This window comes from Hydractinia symbiolongicarpus, chromosome 11 (genome assembly GCF_029227915.1).
Source record: "Hydractinia symbiolongicarpus strain clone_291-10 chromosome 11, HSymV2.1, whole genome shotgun sequence".
Classification (NCBI taxonomy): Eukaryota; Metazoa; Cnidaria; class Hydrozoa; order Anthoathecata; family Hydractiniidae; genus Hydractinia; species Hydractinia symbiolongicarpus.
The window spans coordinates 9,399,454-9,412,592 of NC_079885.1; the positions used below are offsets into that span (position 1 = coordinate 9,399,454).

Consider the following 13,139-nt stretch of genomic DNA (forward strand, 5'->3'; position numbering starts at 1 on the left):
CCTTAGATTGGCTAAAACATACTTAAAATTCCGAAATATTGCGCTTGAAAGCATTAACAAAAAGCAGGAGATTATATATAAAAATATAGAAACGCCATCTTTATGTAAAATATATTTTCAAAATAAGGAATAGTAATATCCAAGCAAAATAAGGTTATAGTATGTGACAACTACCAGTCCTCCTTTGTAAATTTTCCGTATGCTCGCTTTCTGTTGTCTTCCGATTGAACAAATGTGTCGGCAATTTTAATCAGGTCTAGTTTGTCAGTCCTATCTTTGTGGAAACTGAGAATCGAGATGGAGTTGAAACTAGCTGGAATTAAGGGTTTTACCCCCCCTAGCTCCGCCGGTCCTTGCTTGAACTCACACTCATTGACTGGATTTTACAAAATTCCAGCAGAACTCGTCCGCAAGACAGATAGCTTGAAAGAGGCTTTAATTTTTAAGCTTGCAGCTGAATGACCCTTACTTTCAAGAATTAATAATGAGGAATATAACAAAAATTTTATAAAACACACATGTTGCCAGAAATTTCCTGATGTCTATTTTTAAAAACATAACATTTTTAAATATATTTCAAGTGGAATTTTTTAAGCATAATTCAAGCATATTGCATATTTTAATCAGACAATATTTTCTTTTTTACACTATCATACTGTATGACTCGATTTCGTGTAATTCTGTAGACATGCATCCAGAAGCTAATTTAACTTTCTGTTATTCTAACCTACCTACGTCTTCCTAAAAATGCAGGTATATAAATTGAAACTCCAATTTCTTCATATTTTTGAATTTTGGTTTGCGTCATCGCAAAATATATATTTTACTTTTACACAATAAGTATTTATAACTACAGGAGATGTAGTATCGTTTCGGAGAACCTGCATTTTTTTTTAGAAAAATGAACAATTTCAAGATCATCCACAACACACAAACACGTTTAATTCACCAGTTGAGTGTTTAATGTTTACAAAATTGTATTAATGATGCGATCTTGAATTGTAATCGAAAATTAAATTAAAGCGTACTTATTAATGAAATTTTAACTTCTAATTTTTTTTAAAACCAAGTGCAATGAAAAAGAAGAAGCGTTTATTTCATGTTCAAGAAATGATAAATTTTCCACAGTGATATGAAACTGAACAGACAAACCGAAATAATATCTTCAATAGTGTTCATTCATTTGTTTTGAAAGTCGTTCATGGGGAACTAACCTCTTTCCCACAAGAATATACATGAAAACAACATCATTTTTGCGACGGATATTTTCTTCATTTTTGCCAAAATACATGCGTAAAAAAGAAAAATAAAGATCTTCATAAAAAACGGTGCATTGATCTCCACAAAACTACGTGCTACGAACGCTACATAAAAAAGTTTTCACCAAAAACGGAAACATAAACAAAACAAAATAAACATATATTTTTATTTGTACATTTCTTATTTGTTGATTTTTTTTTTAAAAAAAAAACATTCTTGGATGTAAAAGTTTAGCAACTAGCCCGTTGCTTGTGGAGAACAACACATTCGTTTTTGTTTTATATACAGTTATTTACTTGAATTTTGTGTGTGAATGTAACGTAAAATTTATGGAGTTATAAAATGAGTCTACATACTTATCTTTTACAGATAAAAAGATCGAAATAATAACTTCTCTAGTAAAAGGACAATATTTCAAATAATAAATAAAAAAAGGATTTTTCTAAAAAATCTCTTAATTTTTTCTTTCTTCCATTGGTTGACATCAATTTTGTTGTTGTTGTTGTTGTTGTTGTTGTTGTTTGTTGTTGTTTGTTGTTGTTGTTGCTAAATTATGCATTCTTGATTATAAAATTCGCTGTTCTTTTAAAAACAAAGCATTTTCTTTGAACCATAGAAATTGGCAATGTTTGTTTTTAACCAATGAAATTAGCGTTTAAGAGATTGTCCTCATTAACAACTTCATGACCGTTAATGACTTCAATACATTTGTAGTAGACTTCTAAGTATTTATAAACATCCAAACAGCTCTGATCGTGGAAGAAGAACTTCGTACAACGAACTTCACACATAGTTGTGCCTTCACATGCGTCCTTTACCTTAGTCAGGAAAAGTGGAGTAGTGGGACAATATTTATTCGATAGTAGATTGCCTGTGTGTTCTGTGCATAACCCAAAATTTCTTCTTCCCCAAAACGCAGACATGATAGAGATATGTTTGTATTCGTTACATCTTAACCAAGCTGTATCCTCTTCACATTTCACAGTTCCATTCTAAAAAAAAAAAATAAACAATTGTTATGTCTTTTCCTTGCTTCATCCATTATTTGATTGTACAAATCAATAACTTAATGTAAATATGCTTATTCTGACAAATTAAATACACATACTTTATAAAAAAAATTCTTTGCTCAAAGCAGTTAAAACAAGTTAGAACAAGTTAGTAAAACCAAATTTAGTAAAGAATTATAAAAATCAAGTATTACTTACATATCTGATTGGTGTAGGTCCACTGCCTCCAGGAGCACCAGGAGGTCCGGGAGGACCAGCAGCTCCTGGCATACCACTACCGCCAGGCCATCCGGGAGAACCAGGTAAACCAGGTGGTCCTGGAAGACCATCACTACCTTGATAACCAGGAACACCAGGGTTTCCTGAGAGACCGGGAGCTCCAGGAGGTCCCGTAAATCCAGGATCGCCTTTCCATCCGGGCGGTCCAGGTGGACCGGGTAATCCGGATTCTCCAGGTGCACCGTCTCTTCCGGGAGGACCTTGCAGCCCTTTCAATATAAAACCGAGTGTAACATTTTGATCTTTTAAAAGCTTGTTTAATAGCGGAGGTACAGGGGAAACTGGTAACGATAGCTAAATAAAGAAATAAAAATAAATGTACACAAATATATCATACTGTAAAATGAAGCCATAATTTGATATCAATCTGAACTCCCGAACAACCTTTGTCTGCGCTAACGCTGACAAAAAATTATACTTGACATCATATTCCTCACACGTTCCGCACAGATACGGAAATATCAGAAAAAAAATGTGTCTTTTTACCGTGTATTTATTCCAAACAACTAGGAAAATATATATCCATAAAAACATTTGGTACTTCTTATTCATATCCTGGCAAGGTCAATCTTGGTATGACATACATTTAACACGAGTTTCCCTTATAAAGTGATATCAACTAGTATCTATAGATTATTTCTCTCAGTTAAAAACCAAAAAAAAACACAACCAACTAAATTTCTTTATAAAGCTTCTTCGATGAAAATATTTATCACGTCATTATTCAGCTTTTCATACGATAGCCAAATTTTAAAATTTCCGATGCAGTATAAAAAAAAGAAGAAAATTCACTCGTAAAATTTTCTCTTTAAAAAATTAAATGTCTTTATTTTTTCGCATTGAGTATGATCACGCATGAGCAACTTGGGCATAGGTCCGTGTAGGCTACTCATTTTAAAGCAGAAAGCCATGCACAAAAATGCATCTTTCGTTGCAACGGCAACTGTGATCAGCGAGTAATTTGATAAACAAGCGCGAGAAACAAGAAACTTTCTTGCAGTTTTAAACAAAGCAAACACCCAAACAAAGTATATGGCAATCTTTTTTTTTAAACAAAAAATAAAAACACAGAAAAAGAAGTACTTAGTTATTTTGAAAAAGTATTAACCATTTCCTAATTTATTAATTAAAAGAAGAGAAGCTTAAATTAAGGTTAATGCTTAATTAACTTATGCCAACGCGGTTCATTGGTTTTAATCAAATTCATCAGTGAACTAAAAGAATATAAAGCTTACCGTTTTATCCACTGCTAGTAGCACTATCGCTACAGCCAGACACGATGGGATTAGCCTCATATCCTAAATCGAATTCATAAAATTCTTCAATATTTTTCCAGCATTTAAAATAAAATAAAGAGTAATGTTGCATTCATGTGGTATTTCGTTACTACAATTTAAAGTTTAGGTATTTCTCTATCGATTCTGTTTGAAACCTGTTTAACCTATTTAGGTCATCAATAGGCTATGAATAATTAATGAGACCGCCTGGGCTCATCAGCAAAAACAGCTACTAGAAGCTTTTTGTTATTGTATACAGTATTCAGCTGAGATGGTTGTTTGTTTTGTTTATGATTGGTTGAGTGTTTGCATGAAACTCAGCTGCAAACTTTGAAATGAAATATCAATACACTGCGAATTTTGAGCATATTTGTGCAAATACCAAAAAAGAAGAAAAAAAATAAAAATTAAATAAGTAAATAAGTAAATAGTAATAAATAAATAAGAGTTAAAAATTGGTATTAAAAAAATTAACAGATTAAGTTATAGATGTTATATCACTAAAATTTCACCAAATGTTTTACTTTTCGCTGAAATGACTTCTATAACTGTTTTTTGCTTCTTCTTACTTGCTTAGAATTTATCTATCTGTTTCAATTATGAAATGGTTTTGCTTTTATACTCAACAATTAATATAATATTTATATTTGTAGCATATATGTTCTATTTTAGTTCTTAATACTATAAATAAATTTCAAATTAAAATATTTACATTAAATTTGACTTATATCATCAATAAATTATAGTTGAATGTAATCTGCACCAATAGGAGCTGCAGTTGTAAATTGGACTTAAAAGTCATTTTACAATTGCCAAGCTTTAAAAATTTAATCAATATTTATTCCTAACACTTGTAGCTCACACGATATAAATTTTGGACAAACTTTGGCAGTTTTAACCCGTGGTTCTCAGAAAGTAATTGAGATTTAGAAAGAATATAATCAAATTAAATATTCCATAAACAGCAAAACATGTCCTATTTAAGCATTGGTTACCGCGGCGAGATGTCAAATGCACAACATTTAATGTCAATAATTTTCCACAAATAGCCCTCTAAATGGTGGCCTAATAAAAAAATTATAGAATATCTTACACGCTGATTAAAAAACAAATTTTCCTAATAAGTACTGATTGCGATAAATTCTACAGAAAATAAATGTTGTTGGAGCATTTTGTTTTTGACATATTTTCACGAATTAACAAATTTTAATCTTCTCCGCCTGTAGCTAGTAGCTATTTTAAAAATTTAATTAAAAGTTGGTCAATGTTTTGACACTTTCTTTAACTGCATTCTACCTATTTCTGAATTTGATTGGATTGATTTGAGAATGTTAACTAAACAGTAAAAAAACAACAACAAACTAAGAAAGAAAGTATACCTAACTAAATGTTTGAAAGGAAAATAACAGAATAAAAAAATATTTGAAATCAAAAAATTATTTGTCAGGAAAGCAGATTGTATAATTTAGCTACTCATAAAAACAAGATCTACAACCTCCCATATAGTTAGTGAGACAAAATCCCCTCCCCCCTGTTTTCAGTGTTGCTGTTGGTTTTTGGCTAGCTAGGCTTTTGGCATGACCGTTTCACAAGTTCTTATGTATCACAACATTGACTAACGGGGGAGGGGGGGGGGGGGGGGTTGTATAACTTAATTCAATTTTATAGAGTAAATACTGGTTGTCTCACTTAATTTTGTGGAGTGTTGTAGCTATCAAACGCGTACGTGTTGTCGCCTGCGTAGCAATGTCGCGCGAATAGTTAAGATATCAGATTTGCAGATAGAAATTTTGATAAATTCTCTATTGGAAAAATTCTCGAATGTAACGATTTTATTTGGTTCGCGTGGTTTTGTAAACAAATTTTGTGCGTGCTTATCTTTACGAATGGTCTTTTGAAAAGAGTTTTGCAGGTGCTAATTTTCAAGAAATGTTAACATTAGTAAAATGTAAGGGACATCTAAAATACAAAATTTTCGGCATGCTTAGCGTGTTACAAATTTAGCTAAAACAGCTAAATTTTAAATAATTTAGGTGAAAAAACTTTTTATGTAAACAACTAACATAATAATGTAATGTAAACTGTATTTTTTCCATCTTAGCTGACGCTTTTCTACGGAAAGAGACTAAACAACAACAAATTATTTTGACATATTTTCCATCTTTTTCAGATTTTCTAACAACAGTTTGGCATGATGAAAGCGTATGCAATCGCCAAATTTTGTTTTTAATTTATTAGTCGGTCTCGCCAGTGTTTATCAGTAACCTAACTGATCTCTTCGTTATCAAGAAACATCAGTTCGATTAAACATTTCGCATATTTTTTTCGATTTTTTTCCTAAATAATTCTGATAGTACAAGATAAAATCTTCAGTTGTACTTATATTCTATTTTTGAAAGTTTTTTCCACTCTTTTTTTGTTTTTGCCGCAAACGTAAAATCGAAAAACTCTGCACGTCAATTTCTTAAATTGGTAATTTTCACTCGCAAAGCTTTTTTCCCTATCTCCACCATGTCATAGTTTTTCTTCTCTATGTAACCGCTTCAAAATCATCTTTATTTTAATTTCTTTTAAACTCGTTCAACTTAAACTTTTTTAATAACTGCCAATCTCATGGAGTCATTAATGCTATCACATTGCGAAACCTTTAACTTTTAAAAATTTCCCCAACAGCAATATGCACAAATTCTTCAAAAATCTCTTTTTTTTGTGACATTTAGGTAAATTTTACGTTTTTGGAATTAACTAAGCATGGAAAGTTAAAACATTTCTAATAAGGTAGATGACATTTCTTGGTAAGTAAACATCTATGTAGTTGATCCTTTTAATATGGTGCATAAAAGTTCTTTAGATGGAATGAAGTTGAAAATTGAAATTAAAAAATAAACTGCTGAAGCATGCAATCGTTTTGTGAGTCCAGTAGATTGAAATTCCACAAAAGGAGGCCGCTGCACGTATTATCATATTAAAATTTTAGTGAATAATAACAATTTGTAATAATACATTTTAAGGAAAATTGTCTCTAGTAAAATCTTCTCTTGTAAAATAAAACTCATTTTGTGGTTAATTTCACTTTGAAAATTATAAAGTACAGCGCAAGGCAATAAACGTTTTTTCCTATGAAAAATTGACGAAAGCGAGCTTTTGTCAATTTTTCAAGCAAATTTTTGAGATTTGAAATGCTGACTATTTGGAGGGAAGAAAAATGCAAAAATAGATAACAGAGCACCATCAAGGATGTTTTCTGTCATGTAGGACGATTATATGCGGGTAAAAAGAGCAAGCAAAATTCGTTAAACTCATATCTAATTTGAATGACAAATGCTCCTAAGGTAATTACTGTTACAATTTAACCACATATATTAACATGAGAATATAGACTACCATTCTTACAACAGTTACCTTTAACTAAACACTTACAGTTGGTCCTTGAAAGTGGCGGAGACTCTAGAGAATTTCTAATATTAAATTATAAGAATATTGTTACTCAGGATTAGCCTAAAATTTAAAACGCGCCAGCCTCAATGTAGCTAGCTAAGAAAAAATATAATTACAGAAGTTATTAAAACAAAATCAAAATAACCCTTCCTTCTTTGTAACTTTCGGTTTCTTTCCCGACGAAAATAAATCAAGATATTCTCCTATTAAAGTATGAATCCAGCTGTAATATTACAGGTGCCTGCGTACAGCAGGTGCCTGCGAGAATTGGAAGTAAGTCTGTTATAACTACAATCCCCAACCAAATATATTGACGCAAGGTGGCAAATTTCAAAGTTCGTCTCATCAAGTAACTATGTAGGCTAATTCTGTACTACATGTTAACACAATTTAAACCCTAACAATGTTTACAGCAGACCTGGACTTAGGATCTCAGGTTATTTGTGCTAGTTGTTGTTGACGTCAGCGTGGAGATGTTTCCCAAATATCGATGTTTTTCCGCAAAGCAGACATGTCAGAAAGTGCGACTTATGCAGTTTAAGAGTAGCTTACTTAAGCTGTGAGTATGAAACAAAAATTTTCGAATATTATTTTTGGTATTTAATGCTTAATTCACCATCTCAAGGATAGGTATTTACGATATGGTTATATTTTAACTGGAAAGTCATCAGTACTTTTTTTCTCAAAATCAACAGATGTTAGTAAATGAGAAAGTTAAAATATAATGATGAAGTTTAAATTTCCTAGGAAGTAATAACTCGCGGGAGTCATTAATCTCTAGCGTAAAGTAACTACGGGGTTACTTTACAGCAGTGTATAATGACTGGGAAATCACTTTTATGGGGAGTCAAGATTTACAATGACAACGGAAAACTTTACTATCACCCTAAAATAAGAACTTAAATATGTGTGTTTGTAAGGAGCAATGGCATCCACCTTAAGCGAGAAATGTAATTGCTATACGAAAAATTAATTATTTTGACGTTACGCCGATATGATAGATTTTCTTTAATAAAAAAATAAGTCAATGCGTTAAATTTTTAACTTTGATGCCAAACAGCCTGGATACAGGTGGTGACTTCAGCTGTTTTATTTCCACATGGGTAAAAAGAGACTGCAATGACAAAAATTTGGCCAAATCCCAAATTCACAACCCATCCGTCTCGGAACAAATGGATTCCTTAAAACTATTTCTGTAACCCTTCGTCCAAAACAATGATACTATACATTTTTACGCTTACTTTGACCCTTAAAATTCATTGACGCTGTCATCAAAGTTTATTTCGTCAAACGGTCGCTGGATACTTTCACGGTCCAATCAACTATGTACTGTGTGCAACATGGTAGCCGAATTTCTATACTTTGTGCTAAGCCGGGGTTGGTCAAACTAGTGTCTTATAATAGTCCACAAATTTTGTCTGTGACTGAAAATACAAAATCAGACCAAAATGTCTGCTTTAAAAAGTTATGAAATTTTCCTAAATTTATGTTAATAATATAGAAGCCGTTGCACTGCACTTACAATTTCAAGGCCAAATAATTTGGAAAAAACCGACGTCAACTGCTGTGGTGTAAGTAACTAGTGACCACCTGAGACCACAATTAGGCCAATTTCACAAAGATGGGCCAACCCAGACATTTTGGAACCGGCGGGATGATGACCTTTTTAGAAATCCTCCGAACCCTAATATCTCCTTTTTAATTGATTGATCAGCGTTTTAATCTTTACGCAATGGAGGGAACATGTTAACAATTGTTCCAGGGGTCGTACAACTTGTCTATCTTAATAACTAATCGTATAACTCGTTGAAAAATCCACTTACAGGCATTGAAATACTAAAAACGACACGTTTTCTTTGTTATTACAACCTAGTTCGTAAGACAATTTAGGTTAATACTTGGCCGAAAAACGTTTTTTTGAACTTAAAACATTATTGTCACACCGCATACTGGTAAAAAGAAAAAAGAGCATTTTTGTCGCCGGATTTACGATAAAAAAAGAAAAGTTGTGAATAGTTTCTTAATTTGCCAGTTTTCATACGCTTTTGAAAAGTATTCCGTAAATAATTATAACAACTGAAAGATATAAGCATATTCTAGTTGTACCCGAATTATGTTTTTAAAAGAAATTTTTGAAATAGATTCTAATTTTAGTAAATATTAAAACCTATTAATTTGCGATTAAAAGGCGGGAAGAATTAAACAACAAACCAAACATCCACTTACGAAAAAATCTTAAAATTTGTTATTCTTCTCATCGGAAAATTTGATTCTGTTGATTTCATTAAAAAGGCGCGAATAATTGAAACGTTTTTAACGAAACAGACAACGTTAATTGTCCGCAACTTTCTTTGAGCACGTTTTTTTAACAAAGGAAATACATTTAGGAAACAATAGAAGTTAATTACCAAAACTTTTGTATAAGAAAAAAAATATATTTAAAGGCTTTTGTAAAACCAAACTAAAAAAAAGAATAAATAAAAAATGTTTATCAAATGAAAAATGCTACTGTGGTTCTTTTTAAGGAAAAAATTACTTTGCCTTTTATGCACAGAACTGGAGTATTAATATAAGAAACGAAGATTTAAATCACACTGATGGTCCAGCGTATACTCTAAAATTTTTAAAGAGAATAGGAATGACAAAATTTTGGTCTGTTTAAATTTAGATAATTGTCGGCTACACGAGTGAAGTACCTTATTCAACCGCGAAAATTAAACTCAAAAAAGTTTCGAGGTTTGAAAGGTTTCTGTTTTGTGCGTTGTGCTTCAGTTCTTTCCTTTTTTGATTAACTAAACGTGGTTTTAAGCTTAACCCACTTATATTCCTTGAAAATTATTAAACACTACAAAAGCAATAACGTACAAAAACATTAACCATGAATTGAAAATGCCTGAAAGTGAGTTACAAGAATATAACTGACTTTTTTTTCTGATTAATTCTTATAGTCAGCTGTTTTAGTGCAGTTAATTTAAAGGCATTGCACTCAAAATCCTTCCGATACAAATTGTTCTTAATTTTAAAGAAGATATTGGATTTTAATCTTAAATTAGCGAATAGTCTAAATTTTAAATTTAGCGTAGATTTAATCAAGGCATAAATTCACTAATGTTGCCAATTTTTTTAAGGGTTGAGAATTTCTCCGCTGAAAATAGAAAGTTCTATCTAACAACCAAAAAATAACTCTTGCTACAACTAACTTATTTTAAAACTAAAGCCAAAGTAAAGAAAGACAAATCCAAATTTTTACTAGGTCATGTTAGACGTATTTGTATCGTCAATTCTTAAAACCTACAACAGTGTTAAATAATAAAATTGTATTGCTTTTAATAAGTTTGAATTAAAGTTGCCAGACAAAAATGTTGAAAAAAGTCAGACATTAGAAACACACACACGCATTGAGATTAAACTAATTATCTGTTTTACATTACGGTTGCTAACAAAACCATTATAGGCTGATCAGCATTCGGAGCAAACACATCATCATTGCTGTTAATAGCTAAGTATGGATTAATTTTAAATATTTATTTAACAAAAAAGGTCTTTTAAATGAGCAGTGGATAAGAAGGATTAATTGCGATTAATTTATTCAACCGCGATTAAGTAGGTATTTAGCTACGGTATTCAGCTCCTGGTGTGCTCTTTTATAAGAATAAGGATATCTAAAGATCCTTCCTTGTTATTCACCGTGATATGTTTCCTCTGAAGCATCCGACATCCCTTACAGTAAATGATTAAGAGCAAATCTGAGCTAAGAAGATCTTATTTGCTCAATGTCAATTATAAGAAGAGAGACTAAAATTTGACAATTGGACTAGCAATGGCTAGCAATAGAAATTCTTTTAAATGAAATAAGAGTAGACTCCTGCACTTTATATTTGAATTTTTTTTTTTTGGTTTCTTTAAGAATATGGTGTTACAAGGCACCTTTTCACAAAGTTTAATGCATGTTAGATTTTTGCTTCAGCGAGATAATCTTTTAGTTTTCACCCTCTGGTAGAATGACTAGTTCTCCACTTGACTGTCAAATTTCTGACAATCAAATTAGTATTATTTTGGAGTCATTATATTTCCTACAAGAATGGTTAAGCTAACCTTATTAACGCTTTTTAGTGCAATGCAGAAAAATAATGTTATAATATCCATGATTAGGTCCCTTTTGTTACTGCCGAACTTCTGTAAAATAGTCAAAACAACAGAATTGTAACTTTACTATTTTTGGTTATTATTGTTAAACATATTCCAATATTTTGTTCCTCTTTACACAGAACTTCGTTTAAGTATATTCATAACTGGCTTTAATGAGGTCTTGTCAACTGAGGTTGTAGGTACATTTTGAAGTATGTATAAACAAGGCAAAAGTGTCTATGCATAATTTTTAATATTATTTCATGCAGAGTTGTGTAATTCACCCAAACAGTAAGTTTCAGAATCTAAATTAACTAATTTTTAAAACAATCGTAAAGGGAATCTTCTTCCGGTTTGAACACCTAAAACTTCGAAAACATAAACTTCCAACTACAAAAAATTGTTAAACAACAATTTTAAAAACCGACTTGAAATTAAAATGTAGTTCTTCTAAACAAATTAATAACCCCCTTTATCATTAATTTCCATCAGAACTTTGATGCACTTATTAAAAAGACTTCTGCATGTAATTGCCTTCAGTATAAATATGATTTCCAACAAAACATAGAATATGTGAATTAACTTATAGTTTTTACTTTTACAATTGTGCACTAAGACTTCTTAAAATACAAAAAGTGTCCAAAATTCCAATAATTTATAGGCATAACTAAAGTTTATTATTGTTTAAAGTTCTTAAAATAGTAAATTTTATAAAAACAACATTACCGGCAATTTGAAGAATAATTTTGCATTCTGCTTCTTACAAAAACATGACACGAGCTAACATCGAAACGTACTCCAAAATGTTACACTAAGTGTCCTCCCACAATATAAAAATATTCTTAATTATATATTAATTATAATTTATCAATAAAAACTATGCTCAGTGATAACATACAGAAGAAAGTAATTCAACTTGACTTCTTAATCTATTGATCTTATCAACGATAGTAACTTATGTTTGCCAAGCAATAAAACAATACAGAAGATTTTCTAACCTTGCCACTTGGGGTTCTCTGTGTTCCCTTCTAGATGTAACAAGGAATAACAATAACTCAGGACTCACAACTCAAATGTTCTTCTAAACCAAACGGTTAAGTTTCCGCGGCCAGATTGTTTATCATGTGCGACGCATGCGCAAAATTCAAAAGTTTTCAGGTATAAAAACGGTCTAGGAAAGTTACGTATTGTATTTATTATTCTTTTTGAGTCTAAAGCTAATTCAGCATGAAGTTTAGTTTACTTGAGCTAATATGATTCAATGAGTTCAAACAATCGGCCTTCTGAATATACTATTCATTACCCTCATCGCTTCGTTGCGTTCTACTCTAATTAAGCCCATTTCACAGATGGAATGTTTGCTGTTCTATTTATGTTCGTATAATAAAAAACGTGAGCACTTTCGGCATGCTTTTTAACATTCTGCTTAAATTTTGTTGGTCGAATTTGAAGGGAAGCGTAAGCGAAGGTATAGAACATGTAATAGGGTATACAGAAAACGCAGTGAACTGTCAAATGTAGTTTCAATCCTGCACCAATTGTTAATTACAGCGTAATTAGTTAAGTTTGCTTTTTCATCGCGAGACTGACAAATGATAATTAGTTAAAACACATCAACTGTACGTAAATAAATGAAATCTGCTAGGGCTACATAGTGCATTAATTGCTATTGTAAACTAGTTGCACGAACGTCCAGTTAGCTATGATGGCCTGTCTGTTTCAGAGGTACAGCGACATAATGTATCAG

The 13,139-nt window shown here is 31.4% G+C and overlaps 1 protein-coding gene across 2 annotated transcripts; it reads right to left on the bottom strand.

Moving 5' to 3' along the window:
• Positions 1–1,250: 1,250 nt before the first annotated feature.
• On the bottom strand, positions 1,251–12,535 carry LOC130613778 (collagen alpha-1(IV) chain-like). Of its 2 annotated transcripts, XM_057435119.1 has the most exons (4): positions 12,391–12,535; positions 3,785–3,847; positions 2,469–2,843; positions 1,251–2,252 (listed from the first exon to the last, which is right to left on the bottom strand). In XM_057435119.1, the coding sequence occupies exons 2-4, from the start codon at positions 3,842–3,844 to the stop codon at positions 1,896–1,898; spliced, it is 792 nt and encodes a 263-aa protein (XP_057291102.1). In that variant the 5' UTR covers positions 3,845–3,847; positions 12,391–12,535; the 3' UTR covers positions 1,251–1,895. The 2 variants fall into 2 exon arrangements, with proteins under 2 accessions (XP_057291102.1, XP_057291101.1); XM_057435118.1 differs by lacking the exons at positions 3,785–3,847; positions 12,391–12,535 and adding an exon at positions 3,036–3,589.
• Positions 12,536–13,139: the final 604 nt, after the last annotated feature.